This window comes from Erinaceus europaeus, chromosome 3, assembly GCF_950295315.1.
Source record: "Erinaceus europaeus chromosome 3, mEriEur2.1, whole genome shotgun sequence".
Classification (NCBI taxonomy): Eukaryota; Metazoa; Chordata; class Mammalia; order Eulipotyphla; family Erinaceidae; genus Erinaceus; species Erinaceus europaeus.
In genome coordinates this window covers 30,551,537-30,569,477 of record NC_080164.1, presented here as the reverse complement: position 1 = coordinate 30,569,477, position 17,941 = coordinate 30,551,537, and the positions used below count along the sequence as shown (strand labels likewise).

Sequence of the window (17,941 nt, the reverse complement as noted above, 5' to 3'; positions counted from 1 at the left end):
TCTTAATCAGGACATGTCCATAGGGAGTAGCAGGCTGCCACCACAGCAAGAAGGCTTTGTTTAGGGTGAGGCACAAGATGGGGCACCAGCAAGGGGGCACCCAGAAGCGGAACCATGGGGCTGTGTGCTGGATGCCCCGCCAGGCCTGGACCCAGGGCAGAGAGGGCCCTGCTCAGGTACAACGGTAGAGTGGCAGCAGGCTGGGCTCAGAAGAGCATGGGTACCAGCAGGCACAGGTTGCTCACAGATGGTCCAGACAGGAGAAGAGACAACCCTGGAGAATGTAGGTGGCAACTGAACACAGCTGACACTGAACAGTTCCTTCTGCCCTGTCCAGCTGTCACACTGCAGCCACATGTGCAGGACACAGCACAGACAGCAGCCTGGACACCTGGTTCATGTTGTGCAGCGGGGCGAGGAGGCAGAGAGGACCGCAGCTGAGGTGCTAAGGCCTGGACCCAATCCTTTTTTGAAATCCTGTGACTTGGGAAAAGGGGCAGCTATGGAGGAAGAGCAGCTAGCTCTGGAAGAGACAGGGCGAGCCTTCTGATGAGAGGCTGGGTGGGTGGGTAGGATACGCCCACAGCACAGAGTAGGCACCAGTGGCTGCTCCCAGAGTGTCACCCAGGATGCAGGGCAGTGCCCGGGGTCAGAGATCACCCTCCCGTCCTGGGGTTTGCGGACAAGCCTCCAGGAGGAGCTCTGAAGCTCCCTCTACAGCAGACTCTCAGGCCCAGAGGGACCAGAGCACCCCATTTGCAGGAGGGGGAGGCCGGGAAAGAGCCCCACTCCCACAACGGCAGACACAGACACAGACAAAGGCAACTCTGAGGTGGTGGGCTCTGTAGCAGCAAGCCACTGTGCCAATGATCGTGAGAGTCATTTTAATTTCTCCCGATAGCATTCACAGGAATTCACACGGTGAAAGGATGTCTCAGAAACAGAGAACTCTGGGCATGGCATACATTCAGAAACACAACACTTCCAGATAATGAAGGTAAATATGAAGAATAATGGCTTTTCTAATCATCAAGAAACAATAAACCATCTAGCGGCTTCATTGATATTCCAAAATTAAACATTTTCCAGACCCCTTTGAGAATGAACAAACTCACAAAGCAAGACTGATTCTCTCATCTCTGAATACTAACATGAAAAAAAATTCACTACTTGATTTTAGATTAACTTAAAATTGAGGTTAATGGCTCTTCTAAACCGCAGACATGTTCTGTTTATTGCATGTTCCCACACTGGGTTTTGTAACTATAAATTGTCTATTGTTGTTTTTCCTATAATCAGAAAGCTCTATCAGCCTAGAGAGCAATTCCTTCAAGAAGTGGATGATTCCACCTACTGGTTCTCTCATTCTAAAACAGCCTTCCCCACACTCTCGTGGCATGACTTAGGAAGTGCTATTCTTCTAGAAGACTTTTGTCTATCAAGATGAATAAGACTAAAAATTCCCTTTATTAAAGCTAGAAGAATAAAAAACTGAGTTAAAACAAATCTAACTCAAAAACATTCAGGGAAATCTATTTTCCATGTTAACAGGTTGATGAACAGATTAAACTTAGCAGAAATAAATCAGATGGAAATGTTTAAACATATAATTCGAGGGGCCAGGTGGTGGTGTACCTGGTTAAGTGCTCACATTGCAGTGCACAAGGATGCAGGTTCAAGCCCTTGGACCCCATCTGCAAGGGGAAAGCTTCCCGAGTAGTGGAGTAGGGCTGCAGGTATCTCTCTCTATTTGACCCTCCCCTCTCAATTTCTCTCTGTCTTTATCCAATAGTAAATAAAAATAAACATTTAGTTAAAAAACAACTCACATAAAAAAATCAAACATGTCATTTGAAATACTACAACTATTACTCAGGTTCACTCCCTTTCTGGTGAGCTGAGACAGAACTATGATTGTGGCGCCCTCTGCTGGCTACTTGGTGGCATGCTCAACCCCATCTCACTAGTCACATAAAATCAAATGTTTCAGTGAGTGAAACTTCACTTTTTGATACTGGATTGCTTTAAACATTGGCAAAGATTCTATAAAAATTATAATCAGCATCTATTTTACAGGAATAGGACTTTACCAGTGAATTAAGTGAAATATCAGCGTAGAGTTATAAAAGGAACAGAAAAATCACACCCAACTACCTCTTCTGATGGGTCTTAACTTTGCTACCATTCGTGTCACATTAGTGCTATGTCCAGGTTTTTAAGGATGTGTGTGTGTGTGTGTGTGTGTGCACGTGTGTGTGTGTGTGTGTGTGTGTGTGTGTATTTTAAATTTCATGTTCTGGTGAGAGAGGCACAGAGTCAGAGAGAAAGAGAGAGAAAAAAGAGGGAACTATGCAGACCTGACAGTGATGCCAGGACAGAACCTTGGCACCACAGGGCCTCAGGTGTCTAAGTCCTATGCTCTAACAGGCTAAGTTAGCTCCCTAGTCCAAGACCATGCTTATGACAAGGCATCTTAATAGATTCCAGTTTTAGTGTTCTCATCTATTCTCCCTGCCTTGTTAGCTGGATCTCAAACAGCAGGCTGGCCCTGATCTGCTATCAGGCTCAGGAGTGGTCCAAGGGCTGCAGGGGAGCCCAGAGCCAGCAGCCAACACAGGAGTGTGAGCGTTCCCACCCAGCAGTGAGGACCAGAGCCCGTAACACATGGCCTTCAGGGAAGCCTGGCAGTGAGGATGCCACAGGGAGGATGGGCTATTACATCCTGCCAAAAGCCACAGCCAGGTCACAAGAACAGCTCTGCAGGGGCACACTGGTGCCACCCCTCATGTGGAACCACCTGAACCACATGTGCCAGCTCTAACGCTCATGTTACGGAGCACACACCTGCCTGGATGCCCCTCCATGCACTACAGGAAGCCCAGAAAACAAGAATGGGCTGATCATGTGACATATAGAAATGGCTTATTCCCTCAAGAGCTGCAGAGGTGGGCCTGAGAAGGAAGCCAGTGCCCACATGCTGGTGCCAGTCTGTACACTCTAATTGGGAGAGCCTCTGAGAGGTATCCTGGGCACAGCAGGCTAGACCTGAGTACGCAGTTACCATTCCAAATTTCCTCTGAGAATGTAAAGTACGTAGGAGTGGTTTTCATATGTAAAAAGGTCACACCTCACATAGAACTCACTGTCTCAAGGGAGAGCTGTACCAGTAGGAAGCTAGACTCCACATGCAGCTTTGTGTGTGGTGGAAAGACATTCTTAAAAAAAAAAATTTTTTTAATATTTATTTATTCCCTTTTGTTGACCTTGTATTGTTGTACTTATTGTTGTTGTTGATGTCGTCGTTGTCGGATAGGACAGACAGAAATGGAGAAGAGGGGAAGACAGAGAGGGGGAGAGAAAGACACCTGCAGACCTGCTTCACTGCTTGTGAAGCGACTCCCCTGCAGGTAGGGAGCCAGGGGCTCGAACCAGGATCTTTATACCAGTCCTTGTGCTTTGTGCCACCTGCGCTTAACCCACTGCGCCACTGCCCAACTCCTGGAAAGACATTCTTAGGTGATTCTTTCATTTTATGACAGGAGTTGAGAATCAAGACTTTCTCAGTGGAGAAACCCATGTGGCTTAGTCAGAAGCTCAGATGAAAAGACAATGGATTCTATAATCTGGAGTTGCAAAGAAATAGAACAGGGTTTTGGCACCAAGGCAGGTGAGCAGGAAGCACAGCAGGTGCTGGGTTTATTCTCTAATGACGGGGTGGGGGAGAGGGTGAGTGGGCCCAGGCAACAGGGAGGGAGGCAGGCCATCAGCGGGGTTCACTGAGGTGGTCACAAAATGGGTGTCACCCCTCAGACCTGCACCTGCTCCATGCAGCCACACTCACAGCACTCACATTCAGGAGGAGCAGCTGGCACACACTCATCCTGTAGCTTTGAGTGACGAAGCCTTTGACGGCACTGCCCAAGTCACCAGCATCCAGGTCACTGAGGACCAGTGCCCACCACAAGCTCACCCTTCAGACAACAGCTATGAGGCCCACACACACGCAGAGACTTACACACGTTGCCCGTGTTGTCGAAGCTGGTGAGGACATCCTGGACGTTCAGGGGTCCGCCGCGGGGCCTGGAAAGGGAGAGCAAACTGATAAATGTGTCTCAAAGACCCTTTTCTGAAGGCCAGCGTGTGCACAGGATACACAGTTAAGAATAAGTCCTGGGGGTCGGGCGGTGGCGCAGTGGGTTAAGCGCATGTGGCGCAAAGCGCAGGGACCGGCGTAAGGATCCCGGTTGGAGCCCCAGGCTCCCCACCTGCAGGGGAATCGCTTCACAGGTGGTGAAGCAGGTCTGCAGGTGTCTATCTTTCTCTCCCCCACTCTGTCTTCCCCTTCTCTCTCCATTTCTCTCTGTCTTATCCAACAACGAATTGCATCAACAAGGGCAATAATAATAATAACCACAACGAAGCTACAACAAGGGCAACAAAAGGGGGAAAAAAATGGCCTCCAGGAGCGGTGGATTCATGGTGCAGGCACCGAGCCCAGCAATAACCCTGGAGGAGGAAAAAAAAAAAAAGAATAAGTCCTGAGTCAGGCTGTAGCGCAACAGGTTAAGCGCATGTGGCGCAAAGCGCAAGGACCAGCATAAGGATACCGGTTTGAGCCCCAGCTCCCCACCTGCAGGGAGATCACTTCACAGGTGGTGGAGCAGGTCTGCAGGTGTCTATCTTTCTCTCCCCCTCCTCTCTCCATTTCTCTCTGTCCTATCCAACAACGATGACATTAACAACAACAATAATGACTACAACAATAAAACAACAAGGGCAACAAAAGGGAATAAATAAATATTTAAAAAAAAAAAGTCCTTCTGGGAGTTGGGCAGTAGCGCAGCAGGTTAAGCGCACGTGGCACAAAGCACAAGGACTGGCGGAAGAATCCCGGTTCGAGCCCCTTGCTCCCTACCTGCAGGGGAGTCACTTCACAAGCAGTGAAGCTGGTCTGCAGGTGTCTTATCTTTCTCTTCTCCTCTCTGTCTTCCCCTCCTCTCCATTTCTCTCCGTCCTATCCAAAAACAACGACATCAATAACTACAACAATAAAACAACAAGGGCAAAAGGGAATAAATAAATATTTTTTAAAAAGAAAGCCTAAGTCCTTCCACCTTTTATCCTACAATGTCTTCTGTCCCCGGAGGCACCGGTGGCAGGGAGGGAGGTGGAACATTCCATGTGGGTTGCCCTGATGCCCCTACCTTTTGCAGAGGCCAGAGCTCCTGAGAGTGCTGTTGCTTCAGATATGTGCAGGTGACCTCATGGAAAGCAGCAAAGCAATGCCCAGCCCCTCTGAGAATGCCAGACACAAGCAGTGTTCCTTCAAAGCCACCTCTACAGAAGGCCAAGTGTCCTCCAACGGTCTCCAAAGCCAGGGCCATGTGCCAGCTCTCTGGGCTCCAGACCTGTCCCCGTCAGCTCAGACCTGGCTCCACTCCCTGATTCTCTCTCCACTCACTCAGGCTCCTCTATTCAGTCTGATAGCTGATATCCCATAACACAGAGAAAGGTTCCACCTTCTCACACAAATGGGTTCCGTAGGTCAGGGTGTGAGTGCATAGAGCCTTCCCAGTGTGCCAAAACCAGCATTTCCACACCCGTGACCCCCAGTCTCCCCCCACCCCCACTCCAACGTGTGCCTGGCCTAACTAAGGGGCTATAATTACAGTCCTTGAAGAGCAGCAAGGGTTCAGAATAGATTTACTTTGGCAGCACTGCTTCAACCATGTCATTACAACTGACTACAGGGCCGGGCACATAGAGCATAGGGTTACACAACAGCTTGAGGCTCCAAGGTCCCAGGTTCAATCCCTGGTACCACCCAAAGCCTGAGCAATGCTCTGGCTAAAGAAGAGAAATAAAATTGATCATCAACAATACAGTGTCCAGACTACACTGTTCCCCCAGTTCACAGGTCCCCCTAGGACCTGAGAGTGTGAGCATATTAGGAGAAGTGGCCTGTAAGGAGATGACTCGGTTGAAGGGGGTCTGTGAGGTGGCCCAGTTCTGCTGGCAGCTGCCTCTCTGACACGTGAGTAAGGCCCATGGGGCCCAAGCCCTGTGCAGAATGACCATGAGGACAGCAGAGGGCACCCTGCTCCTGGGAGGGGAGGGGAGAGAGCCAGCAGCAGCTTTGCCCAGATCTCAGCCCCAAACTGAGGAAGGAACCCAAAGGAGTAAGCTTTGGCCTCAGTGGGCTTGTGATCTAGGAAAAGAAAGTCACAAAGTCACCAGCACCAACCGCGAGCCCAGCTTCCACCCCAGAGCACAAGGCTGCTGTGGGCTGCTTGGGTGCTGAGGGTTTCTATAAAGAGGAGGCCAGTCACTAACACAGAAGGCCAGACACGCAGAGCAGGCAAGAACGGCGCTTCACATCTGAAAGACAAGATGTGACTACTGAAGTGATCAGCTAGGCGGCCCGAAACTCAACACCCATCTAAACATAAAAGAGACGGTTCCTCCCAGGATAGCTCCACCAACCCATCCCTCAGAGCCTTCAGGGTCATTCCATGCTCGGTTACATTATAAAAGCAAGACAAAGCGAAGCCAAGCCAGACTGAGGTAATTACAGTGAAATGCATGTTTAAAATGAGAGGTGTGACTTTTTTTCAATTTCACTGAAGTGGAACTTGTTTCGACTTGAAAGTATTATATATCTTGATGTCAAAAAACAGAAGCTGAGCCCTGTGACACTTTCAATGCGGTGGGGGCTGGGGGCAGACAGTCCCCACGCTGATAAATAATTCAGGAAATAAAATCCATCTGTGCAGCCTAGAATCACGTCAGAGATGGCACCTGGTGAAAGAGCACCCTCACGGCTGCTGCTGAGACTGGGAATAGGTGCCGGTGGGGGTGCCACAGTCACCGGATGTGATGCTTGGGCTGGAGGGTCCTGCCTTTCATCTGCCCAGCGTCTGCAATGGACAGAAGTGGGTGGGGCAGTGGAAGGATCTGTGAGCATGCTGACATATTAAGATGGTGACTGACGCTGCATGACTTTTGCTAAGCAAATGGACACTGCCTCTTGAGTACAGAGAACTTCCGGCCAAACGTGGGCTGGCCATGAGCAGCAGCTGAGGAAGACAAAGCAGGCATGAGGAGAAGGGGAGAGTGAATGGCTTGGTTGCAGGCGCCCTGAAGTCCAAAGGGCTTTCAGAATAAGCAGCTTGTGAGATGGGTTTTTGGTCTTTTATCCACTAGTTAAAGGAAGTTAGCTGATGATTCCTCTATGAAATATACAAACCTTTGAGGAAGATCTCAGTTTACCAAGACTTGGGATGTGCGTGAGTCAGAACAAGAGCAATAAACAATCACAAACACAAGGAGGCCCTGCCCAGAGCCCGTGGTGCTGCCCTGCAGCCTACAAAAACCAAGCTGTAAGCCTGCAGCACTCAGGGCTACATAATGGAAACCCAGGGAGGAGGCAGACCATGTTCCCAGACTCAGCAGTAAGTGCTGGCTCCATTCTAGTCTACTTCAGCACAGGGCTGACTGACCTTTTGCTCAAAGAAACTCTTTTTAAAATTTTTATTTGCTAAACCAGAGAAGAGTCGAGCACCACTCAGGTCTGGCAGATTTGGTGCCAGGACTCCAACCTGAGGCCTGAGATTCAGAAAACGTGCTGAACTGTCGCCCCAGCCGCTAAAAAAAAAGGGAAAACTGTGGTCTGGAAGGTGGCACAATGATAAAGCATTGGACTCTCAAGCATGAGGTCCTGAGTTCAATCCCCAGCAGCACATGTGCCAATGTGATATCTAGTTCTTTCTCTCTCCTCCTATCTTTCCCATAAATAAATAAAAGCTTTAAAAAAAAAAAAGAAAGAAAAAGAAAAGTAAGTTGTAGTTAGTCTGTATATGTGATTTAAATTACTTGAACACAGACTTCGAAGGACTCACCTTCTAAATCTCTGCACATTCAGGATCAGATTTTAGGTTCTAGAAGGTTCCTTCTAGAGTGTAGCAAAGTGCAGGGGAACAGACGTTGCTGCAGTGCTCAGTGCTCGCCTCCACAGGTGTGTACTACACACCACAGCTCAGCCCTATCACTACAGTGCAGTGCTCAAGTGTGTCAGGATGTCCATCCAGCCTCACGTCCCTGAGTACCCCACCGTCCCCAACCCACCGGCTGTGGTGCCACCCCCTCCACCCTGAGAGAAGCAGCATGTGACCCCACTGCAGAACCGCTGCCACTTGGGGAAGACACAGTGCACTCAGACAACTGCTCTTGACCTGTTCTGTTCTCAGTGCCCAGGATGCTGGGACTGACAGTGCTACCTTCTAAGGCAGCAGTAGTCATGGCAACGGTGCAGGCACAGACGAGAACTCCAGCCACTCTGGCTCCAGGTCCATGGAAAGCCAAGAGCCTGCAGGCCAGTAGGAGTGTCGGGTGGGGAGCTGTGCACAGTATCTGCAGTGGCCCTAAGCAACACACTCAGCAAGAGACAGGGAGGTGTGGAGCACAGCATCTGCTGGCAGCATAGCTAACAGCAAGCATCACGGTGAGGGTCCCAGCTGGGAACAGGGCTCACATCCGGAATCTAACTCCGAGCACCCCTGACTCTACTTGTAGCATAGGTGACTATCCTCAGTCACACAGATACTTTTTTTTTTCTTTGCCTCCAGGGTTATTGCGGGGGTTCAGTGCCTGCACTACACATCCACTGCTCCTGGAGGCTATTTTTTCCCTTTTGTTGCCCTTGTTGCTTATTGTTGTTGTTGTTATTGTTATTGCTGTCATTGTTAGATAGGACAGAGAAATGGAGAGAGAAGGGGAAGACAGAGAGGGGGAGAGAAAGATAGACACTTGCAGACCTGCTTCACCACCTGTGAAGCGACCCCCCTGCAGGTGGGGAGCCGGGGGCTTGAACCGGGATCCTTACGCCGGTCCTTGTGCTTTGCACCATGTGCACTTAACCCGCTGTGCTACCGCCCAACCCCATATAGATACTTCTATTCATTGAGATTTCTGCTTCTGGTGAAAAGTCACCAAGTAAATTCTGAATCCCCTCACTTTAAGCAGTTTCACATAAGACAGAGGAAGCAACAACTGATTTTCACTTAGGCTACCTTTTCCAGCTCTAAACAAAGCACAACATCAGCTTTGAGTTCACACATTTCAAGTCATTTACCTTTGCAAGGTATGTATACAACTCAAGACTAACAAAACTTTTTATTTATTTATTTATTATTTTAATATTTATGTATTCCCTTTTGTTGTCCTTGTTGTTTTATTGTTGTAGTTATTATTGTTGTTGTTACTGATGTCGTTGTTGTTGGATAGGACAGAGAGAAATGAAGAGAGGAGGGGAAGACATGAAGACATAGGGGGAAAGATAGACACCTGCAGACCTGCTTCACTGCTTGTTAAGCAACTCCCCTGCAGGTGGGGAGTTGGGGGCTCAAACAGGGATCCTTATGCCAGTTCTTGCGCTTTGTGCCACCTGCACTTAACCCACTGTGCTACCGCCCAACTCCCAAAACTTTATTTTTTTTATCTTTACTTTATTATGATAAACAGAGAACAGATAAGAGAAAGAAAGAGACACCTGAGCACTACTTAACTCTGGCATAAGGTCATTCTGGGAATTGAACCTGCGACCACTGGGATCTCAAGCCTGCAAGGCAGTTCCCTGACAGTGAGCTATCTCCCGAGCCCTAAAGTCTAATCAAACTTTTCAGGGACATAAATCAATATGTAGGAGAGACATTAAATAGCGAGAAGTTCTGATCACCATTCTGATCATCACCTGTTGAACCACAGTGGCCCAGCCTTGGTAGGGGCGAGGAGGAGAGGGCTGCCCTGCACAGGTTGTGATGACCTGAGGGCTCTGACCAGCCCTGAAGCAGACATGGTGTGAAAGGTCTTGGCCAGCACCCTCTCACCCACCCCAACACCCCAAAGGTCTGTCTGCCTTCTCCAGGTCTCTCTTGAGTCTGCCTGTGCTTTCGGTGCCTTGATCCTCAGCTGGAGTGGCTTCTCCATACCTTCCAGAACTTTCCAGTACCCCCAGCCGCAGATCCATATAAACTCTGGATCCTTCCAAAACTCATGCCACCCCATGAGCTTCTTGTTTTGTTTTTGGCTCCAGGGTTATTGCTGGGGCTCGGTGCCTGCACTCGAATCCACTGCTCCTGGAGGCTATTTTTCCCTTTTTCTTGCCCTTGTCATTGTTATTGTTACTGCTCTCATTGTAGTTGGATAGAACAGAGAGAAATCGAGAGAGGTAGGGAAGACTGAGAGGGGGAGGGAAAGATAGACACCTGCAGACCTTGTGAAGCGACCCTCCTGCAGATGGGGAACCAGGGGGCTGGAACCCGGATCCTTGAGCTTTGTGTCATGTGTGCTTAGCCTGCTGCGCAACCGCCCGACCCCCACTCCCCATGAGCTTCTGAAGTGTGTGTGGTCCCACCTTCACGAGTAGCCAGCTCTGTACTCTCACAGCATCCTCAGGTGTTGTATGCTTTACATTGGGTAGTTCTCCCCCGCCAAGAGAATTGGATCAGTCCAGTTAGTTTCGCGGGCCTGCCCCGCGAGAGTTCCAGAGTTCAGAGGGTTCCAGAGTTCGAGAGTAAGAGAGAGTTGGAGAGTTCCAGAGTAAGAGAGAGTGCTTGCGCCGCCGGAAAGAGGCAGCAGAGTTCTGTTTGGTGATTAGTTTGTCTTAGTTTATGAATCGTTGTTCGTGAATAAAGAAATACAGCTTCCCTGCCCAGCCGTATGTCTCCGCGTCTCTGTTACCCGCCCGTGAAGCTAGCCCGCCCGGCAGGAGCGTACGAATTTTAACAACACTCAGGTGATGCTCAGCTCTCCTCCCTCCCTGACTCTTCTTTCTTTCTTTCTTTCTTTCTTTCTTTCTTTCTTTCTTTCTTTCTTTCTTTCTTTCTTTCTTTTTTCTGCCTTGAGGGTTATCTCTCGGGCTCAGTGCCTGCACTACAAATCCACTCCTCCTGGAGGCTATTTTTTCCCTTTTGTTTATGATTGTTGTTATTATTGTTATTGTTGTTGCTGTTGTTGGATAGGACAGAGAGAAATGGAGAGAGGAGGGGAAGACAGAGAGGGGGAGAAAAAGACACCTGCAGGCCTGCTTCATCACATGTGAAGCATCCCCCTCTGCATGTGGGGAGCCAGGGAGCTCAAACTGGGATCCTTATGCTGGTCCTTGCACTTTGCACCATGTGCGCTTAACTCACTGCACTACCACCTGCCCCCCCCCCTTTCTATTGCTTAGTGCCTCCTATATTTAGGTCCCTGGGTGGGAGTATGTCTTACAACCTTTCTGTTCATCTAATAGGTGGTATTAATATTCATTTGAATGTATTTAAATAAACTAGGCACCATTTTTTCCTATCATTCCATGATGTTGATGGCACTTCTGAAAGTCTTTTTTAAATTTTAAAATGTTCACAGTACAGATAAGACTGAAGATAAGAGGGGGCTGGGTGGTGGCAGGGCGGGTTAAGGCCATATGGTACGAAGCACAAGGATTGGCATAAGGATCCCATTTTAAGCCCCTTGCTCCCCACCTGCAGAGGAGGGTCACTTCACAGGCGATGAAGCAGGTCTGCAGGTGTCGTATCTTTTTCTCCTTCTCTCTGTCTTCCCCTCCTCTCTCTATTTCTCTCTGTTCTATCCAGCAATAACAACAACAATAAATAGCAAGGGCAATAAAAGGGAAAATATAGCTTCCAGGAGCAGTGGATTCATAGTGCAGGCACCAAGTTCCAGCAATAACCCTGGAGGAATAAACAGATAAATAAAAATAAAACATCTTAGGAGCCAGGCTGTAGCACACCTGTTTGAGCGCACACCTTACAGTATGCAAGGACCCAGGTTCAAGCCCCTGGTCCCCACCTGCAGGGGGGAAACTTCACGAGAAGTGGGGAAGTACAGCTGCAGCTGTCTCTCTGTGTCTCTCCCTCTCTACCTCCCCCTTCACTCTCAGTTTCTCTCTGCCTCTACCCAATAATAAATAAATAAAGATCTTAAAAAAATAAATAAAACATCTTAAAAAAAAAAGACAGACCATGTAAAGCGCATGTGGCGCAAAGCGCAAGGACCGGCGTAAGGATCCCAGTTCGAGCCCCCGGCTCCCCACCTGCAGGGGAGTCGCTTCACAAGTGGTGAAGCAGGTCTGCAGGTGTCTGTCTTTCTCTCCCCCTCTCTGTCTTCCCCTCCTCTCTCCATTTCTCTCTGTCCTATCCAGCAACAACAACATCAATAACAACAACAATAACCACAACAATAAAACAACAAGGGTGACAAAAGGGAATAAATATTTTTTAAAATTATAATAAAAGAAGGCAGACGATAAGAGACAAAGGTCATGAAAGATGTTCAAGGAGAACAGGCTACTGAGACAGCAGAGGAACAGGGGTGGTCAAGGGCAGGTGACAGAGCACAAGGAGACAGAGTCACAGAGCAGCAGTGTGGGCGAGTGAGCACAGGCTAGGAGGTGAGGCGGGACAGGCAAATGAATAAATGAGCTCACAGCTGCCCCAGTCACAGGTGTGTGAGCAGGTGCATGGGAGCAGGCGTGTGGGCAGGAGTGTGAGCAGGCATGTGGACAGGTATGGGAGCAGGTGTCTGGGCAAACATGTGGACAGGTTGTGTGGGGGCAGGTATGTGAACCAGATGTGTCGACAAAGGTGAGCACGGGTGGGAGCTCTCACCATCGGAGAAATTCACAGCGTTGGGCTGAGTGCAAGGCGGGGACTCCCTGTGCTAGTCCTGCAGCTTGCTGAGAGTACAGCATACCTCAAAATGAAAGTTTCTCAAAGTCTGGGTTTGGGGAGCAGATCCATGGGGTTTGAGTAGAGATTCCATCTGCTGCTGGCTGTTTGACCTCCACCCAGTGGGTCACCCTCTGTACTTCCCCTCCCAGTCTGCTAAAGGGGAACAATAAGAGCACGCTGGGCAGATTAAACAAAGTGACACAGAAAGCCGCTCACTGCATTGCTGCTAGGACTTTGCAAATGAACTCCAAGATCATAGTCAGATCTAGACTTCTGAGTATGGAAGCTGCTGGTGTCACTCTAGTCCCTGCCCTGCACAGTGGAGAGACATGACAGTTTGGCAAAAACTCTGGAAAGCCATTCAGACCCAGTCTTTTTTTTTTTTTTTTTTTTTAACCAGAGCTCTAGCTTCTGCTGGTACTGGAACCTTTGATGTGATAGATATGAAGGTCTTTCCATATAACCACTGTTATCTCCCCAGTCTAAAACCCAAATCTTAGCTTAGTCACCTGCCTTCTGTGCACAAGTGAGGACTTAGTGTCCGCATGTGACAGGCACACTTGCACTGATTCACGCAGAGGTGGTGTGTCCCAATGAGGGGCTGCTGGGAGGCGTCTGGGCCTGTATTCTGTCAAGGTCTCCTCCCAGCTGCAGAACCAGTCTACCTCAAAAGCTCTCAGGAACAGAAGGCTTCACCCTCTTGCTACCTAACACCAAGACTTGGCTGAGTCTCCGCTTATTTAATCTTCTTATCGCCCATGGGTGGAGAAGATCAGCTTTAGAACTTTCCGTCTGAAGAGCCCTACATCCAGTCACTCTGGTTTCCTTCTTCCTTTTCGTGCAGATTTTCTTCAGCTGTAAATCATCTTCAGTTCTGTCATTGTGAAGCCGCAAGAACGAGAATGCCTCCGCACCTCACTCTCTACCTGTGAGAGGCACTTGCCTTTCCCTCTGAGCCAAGGGCAGAATTCACTGTCCCCACCAGAAAGCCCAAGTCCAGACAGCACAGGTGAGGTCTGTCAGCCCAGAGTTCCCAGGAAGCAGTCTCCTGAAGCCAGGTATGGCTGGGGCTTCCATGCCCACTCCTGCACATCTTGACCCAAATCCCAAACCTTTAGCTATTGTGGGATCTTTGCCTTAAATGTTATGGAGTCTCTGAAAACCAAGATTATTTTAAACTAAAATAGTTCAAGAAACAGATACTATAAATAGATATCCTTTGTAATATTTTTTCCTTAAAATCCCTCTCAGCCTGGATTCAGTCACATTTCCTCTTAAAATGTGTTCTGCTCTTTGTACAATTTCTATAAATGTGTTCCTCCCTTTCAAAATGTGAAACTTTTTCAAAAAGGGGGAAGGTTTTATCAAACACTGGGAACACTGCACCCTGCAGAGCAAGCGGGGAGCAAAAGCCCAGTGAAAGTGGGGTCCTGTGACTTCAGCTGCCACCCACATGTCTCTGAGGGTCTGTTAAGCCCATTCCTCACAACACCAATGTTTCCAACTGGATTTTTCTCCTCCGGTACTATGATTCTATTCTCAAAGTAACAAGACACGTATGGGTAAAAAACAAGCTTGATTTCCCAAGTAACCCCACTTTGGGAGCAGTTGAGAGAAAATTCTGCCTTCAGGTTCAGACTTCCCGCCTCAGTGAAACCTCACCTGTTTATGTGCTCAAATACTCTGACAGTAGTTACAGGGAGTCTGATCTGCACCTCCACACACCCCCAAATGCACTACATTCCCAAGAGTCTTTCTCAATTCAGAGGATTCTGGCATTTGCTCCAGAGGAGGGTGAGGGGCTGCGTGCCTGCCCCAGTCGCTAGCTCACCTCAGGTAGACACTGAACTCAGGGTAGAAGACGCTTGTGTAGCACACCCAGGCCTCAGCTTCCGCTTTAGTCTTCCCATCTCCAGCCTCAGTCACAGAAAACAGATTAAATGACTCAAATCTCCTCACAGATACATGTCGCAGGGAGTCATCCAGGTGTTTCCGCTTCAGGACCTAAAGACAAAACCAGACACACAATCACAGTCTGTAAGCATGGTAGTGTCCCAGGTGGACACAGAAGGGATATTGGGTGAGATCATGCAGGCCCAAGTCTCCCAGATGATGACACAGATGACAGCATGCTTCCAAACACTCCTGGAGTGAAGGCCCCAAATGCAGAGGTGAGCCTAGCTCTGCCGCTGTTGTCCTGGGAGGAGGGGGCTATCACCTGCCTGGTATTTCCAAAGGAAAGCACTGAGCTTTCAACAGCTGGTCACACTTACAGAAAAGTCACACAGGAACTAGAAACTCACACTTTCAACAACTAGTATGCTTGGGGGAGGGGAAGGTGACTTTCAAAGCTTTGTACCCAGGCAGGAGCAGTCTGTCAGTCTAAGCCTAGACACATATGTCCCAAGAAAAATTAAATGAGCAGTCTTGCTGGTGTCACTGAAAAGTGGCGTTGAAGTGCAAAAGAAAGAACTTGAGATTAACAAATCTATGGGCGGAAGCCAGGCAGTAACACACAGGGTTAAGCTCACAGAGTACTCACTGAGCACATGGATCTGGGTTCAAGCCCAGCTACTCACCTATTGGGTGGCGGGGATGCTTCACAAGTGGCAAAGCAGATCTACAGGTATCTTTCTCTTTCCCTCTCAATTTCTCTGTCCTATCCAATTAAAAAAAAAAAAAAAAAGGCCACCAGAAGCAGTAAATTGCTAGTGTCAGCACAGAGCCCCAGCAATAACCCTGAAGGCAAAAAAAAAAAAAATCTATGGCCATATCCACCCTGAACAAACCCCATCTTGCCTAAAAAGATCAATAAGATGGATAAATCCTTAATGAGACCAAGAAGGAAAGAAAAAGGATATAAAACTAGTGCGACAGAGAGCAAACACTGCAGGCTGTACTGCACTGAAAATAGTAAAGGGAGAGCTTGGAAACTATGAAAATTTAGGTGACAAGGACAGATTCCCAGGAAAATGCAACCCTAACCTATTTTTAAGTGTAGTACACACATAGAAATCTTGCACAGAAAAGACTCCAGACCCAGACTGTTCACCAACAATTTGCCCCAGAGGATGGTGAGGGCTGCATGCCTGCCCCAGTCGCCAGCTCACCTCACACAGACACTGAACTCAGGTGGTTGGTTTGTTGCCACCAGGGCTATCACTGGGGCTTGGTGTCAGCATTACGACCGTGCCCCTGGTGGTCTTTTCTCTCCATCTCACTCTCTATATATATATTATCGACAGAAAGAAATTGAGAAGGGAGGGAAGGTAGAAATAGAGAAAGACAGACACCTGCAGACGTGCTTCACCGCTCGTGAAGCACCGCCCCCCACGAGTGGGGAATAGGGGCTCGAACCCAGGTCCTCGTGCATGACAATATGTGTTGGGTAGTTGCCATCTCCCCCTGGCTTCTGCTTAACCATATGCCTATATAGGGATTTTACTGATCCAAAGCTTTGGTCTATTTACATAAATCACTTTTACATAAAGCACTCCAGGGCATTGGTGGTTCTATGATAGGATTCTCTCCTGCTCCACCCCCTCCTTGTCACACACTGTTCCCTTCTTTGTCACACTCTGATTTTCACCAGTCACTTTTCTCTCCACCCTCTCTATATCACATCCTGTTTCCACCCTACTTGGAGAGTATAAAAACAGCTGCTCTTCTGATTAAAGACACTTGGAAACTGCTTTCCGGCTCCGAGAGTTCCAGAGTGTATCTCCTGCGGAAGTTGGTGCAGCACGAGTTCCTGATCCCTCTCCCACACAGCAACCTAGATCAGCTCCAGTTGAGTTCTCTCCAACCCAGAGAGCACTAGCTCGGGAAGAAGTACCCTCAGGCTATCCCGGCAAATATGTATGCTTAACTGGGCGCACCACCACTTGACTCCCTTCACCAACAATTTGCACCAAAAGTCTAAGTAAGAATTCATGCAAGTCTTACCACAATCCTCACTAAATCCTCAAGCAAACCCATGATGTGATATTCATTCTGGGAGAGGGAAAACTGGGAGGAAGGAACATTCATTTGCTCAAGGTCCTAGAACTAGTCAGAGGCAGGCACAGAAGTTAATGGAGACAGGGCGGTCAGCCACAGAGCCATGGTGTCACCATGGTAGACCACACAGCCTTCCTCTCGAAGGAAGCTGCTAAGCTGGTAAACGGTGCATTCACCCCAAACTGTCAATCAAACTAGTAGTGTTTTTCTTCAAAATGAAAAACAAAAAAGTCCTCCCTTCCTTGGAATGACTGCATTTCATCATATGCAGGACATCACAGGTTGTGGGATACATTTTCTTTCCCTTCTAAATCCACGTATACTAGACTGGTCAGAAAAATTGAAATTTCCAAAATGCTAGAATTAAAACTATACATCTTAGGGCAGATGATAATAATGGTGTCCACTGTAAAGGAAGTTTTAGTACAGGAGAGAGAAAACTCTCCCCAAAGTACACCATTCATAGAAAGCACCCTGAATCACCAGAAATGAGGAACTGGGAACCATCCCCACAAGGTTCATCTCACAAACCGCCAACAGCCTCTATCTTTGGTGGTGTGAAAATCAGGCTTCTGCTAATATAAAAAGTCCTGTGATGGTGTCATTTGTACACACATTTTTTTCATATATACCCAACATGGAACTTTTTTCCATGCTTGTATATATTTTACTTATTATTTGTATTGAATAGACCAAAAGAAATCGAGAAGCAAGGAGGAGATAGAGAGGAAGAGAGACAGAGACGCCTATAGTCCTGCTTCAACGCTTGTGACACTTCGTCCTGCAGGAATGTTTCTTTCCCTTTATTGTGGGATTAATGTTTTACATTCGACAATAAATACAATAGTTTGCACATGTATAACATTTCTCAGTTTTCCACATAATAATACAACCCCCACTAGGTCCTCTGTCATCCTTCTCCAGGGCCTGTACTCTCCTCCCACACCCCAAGGAATGTTTTTTAATGTTAAACATAAGTCAATCAAATTCTTGTTAGGTGAACAAAAAGAACAAGATTAGAAGACAGAAAATGAAATTTTCTTTCTGTGGTCTGGGAGGTGGCAGTTGATAAAGCAATGTGTTGGTATGCTTCTAATTCTGCTTCTAAGACCCCTTCTGTTTCATTGGTTTAATCCCCCTGCTTAACACTGTATTCTATTTACATAACCACTGTTAACTAAGCACCACCCTGCCTGCAGGGCATTGGTTTA

At 48.0% G+C, this 17,941-nt stretch overlaps 1 protein-coding gene across 3 annotated transcripts in view; it reads right to left on the bottom strand.

The window, feature by feature from the left end:
- Nucleotides 1-17,941, bottom strand: part of CAMKMT (calmodulin-lysine N-methyltransferase) — a 192,316-nt gene that overhangs the window by 170,227 nt on the left and 4,148 nt on the right. For all 3 annotated transcript variants that reach the window (XM_060186972.1, XM_016191184.2, XM_060186973.1), the window contains exons 2-3: nucleotides 14,563-14,735; nucleotides 4,016-4,080 (exon numbers count right to left, since the gene is read on the bottom strand). In XM_060186972.1, coding sequence (XP_060042955.1) covers nucleotides 4,016-4,080; nucleotides 14,563-14,735 — 238 coding nt within the window. The remainder of the gene's footprint in view (nucleotides 1-4,015; nucleotides 4,081-14,562; nucleotides 14,736-17,941) is intronic.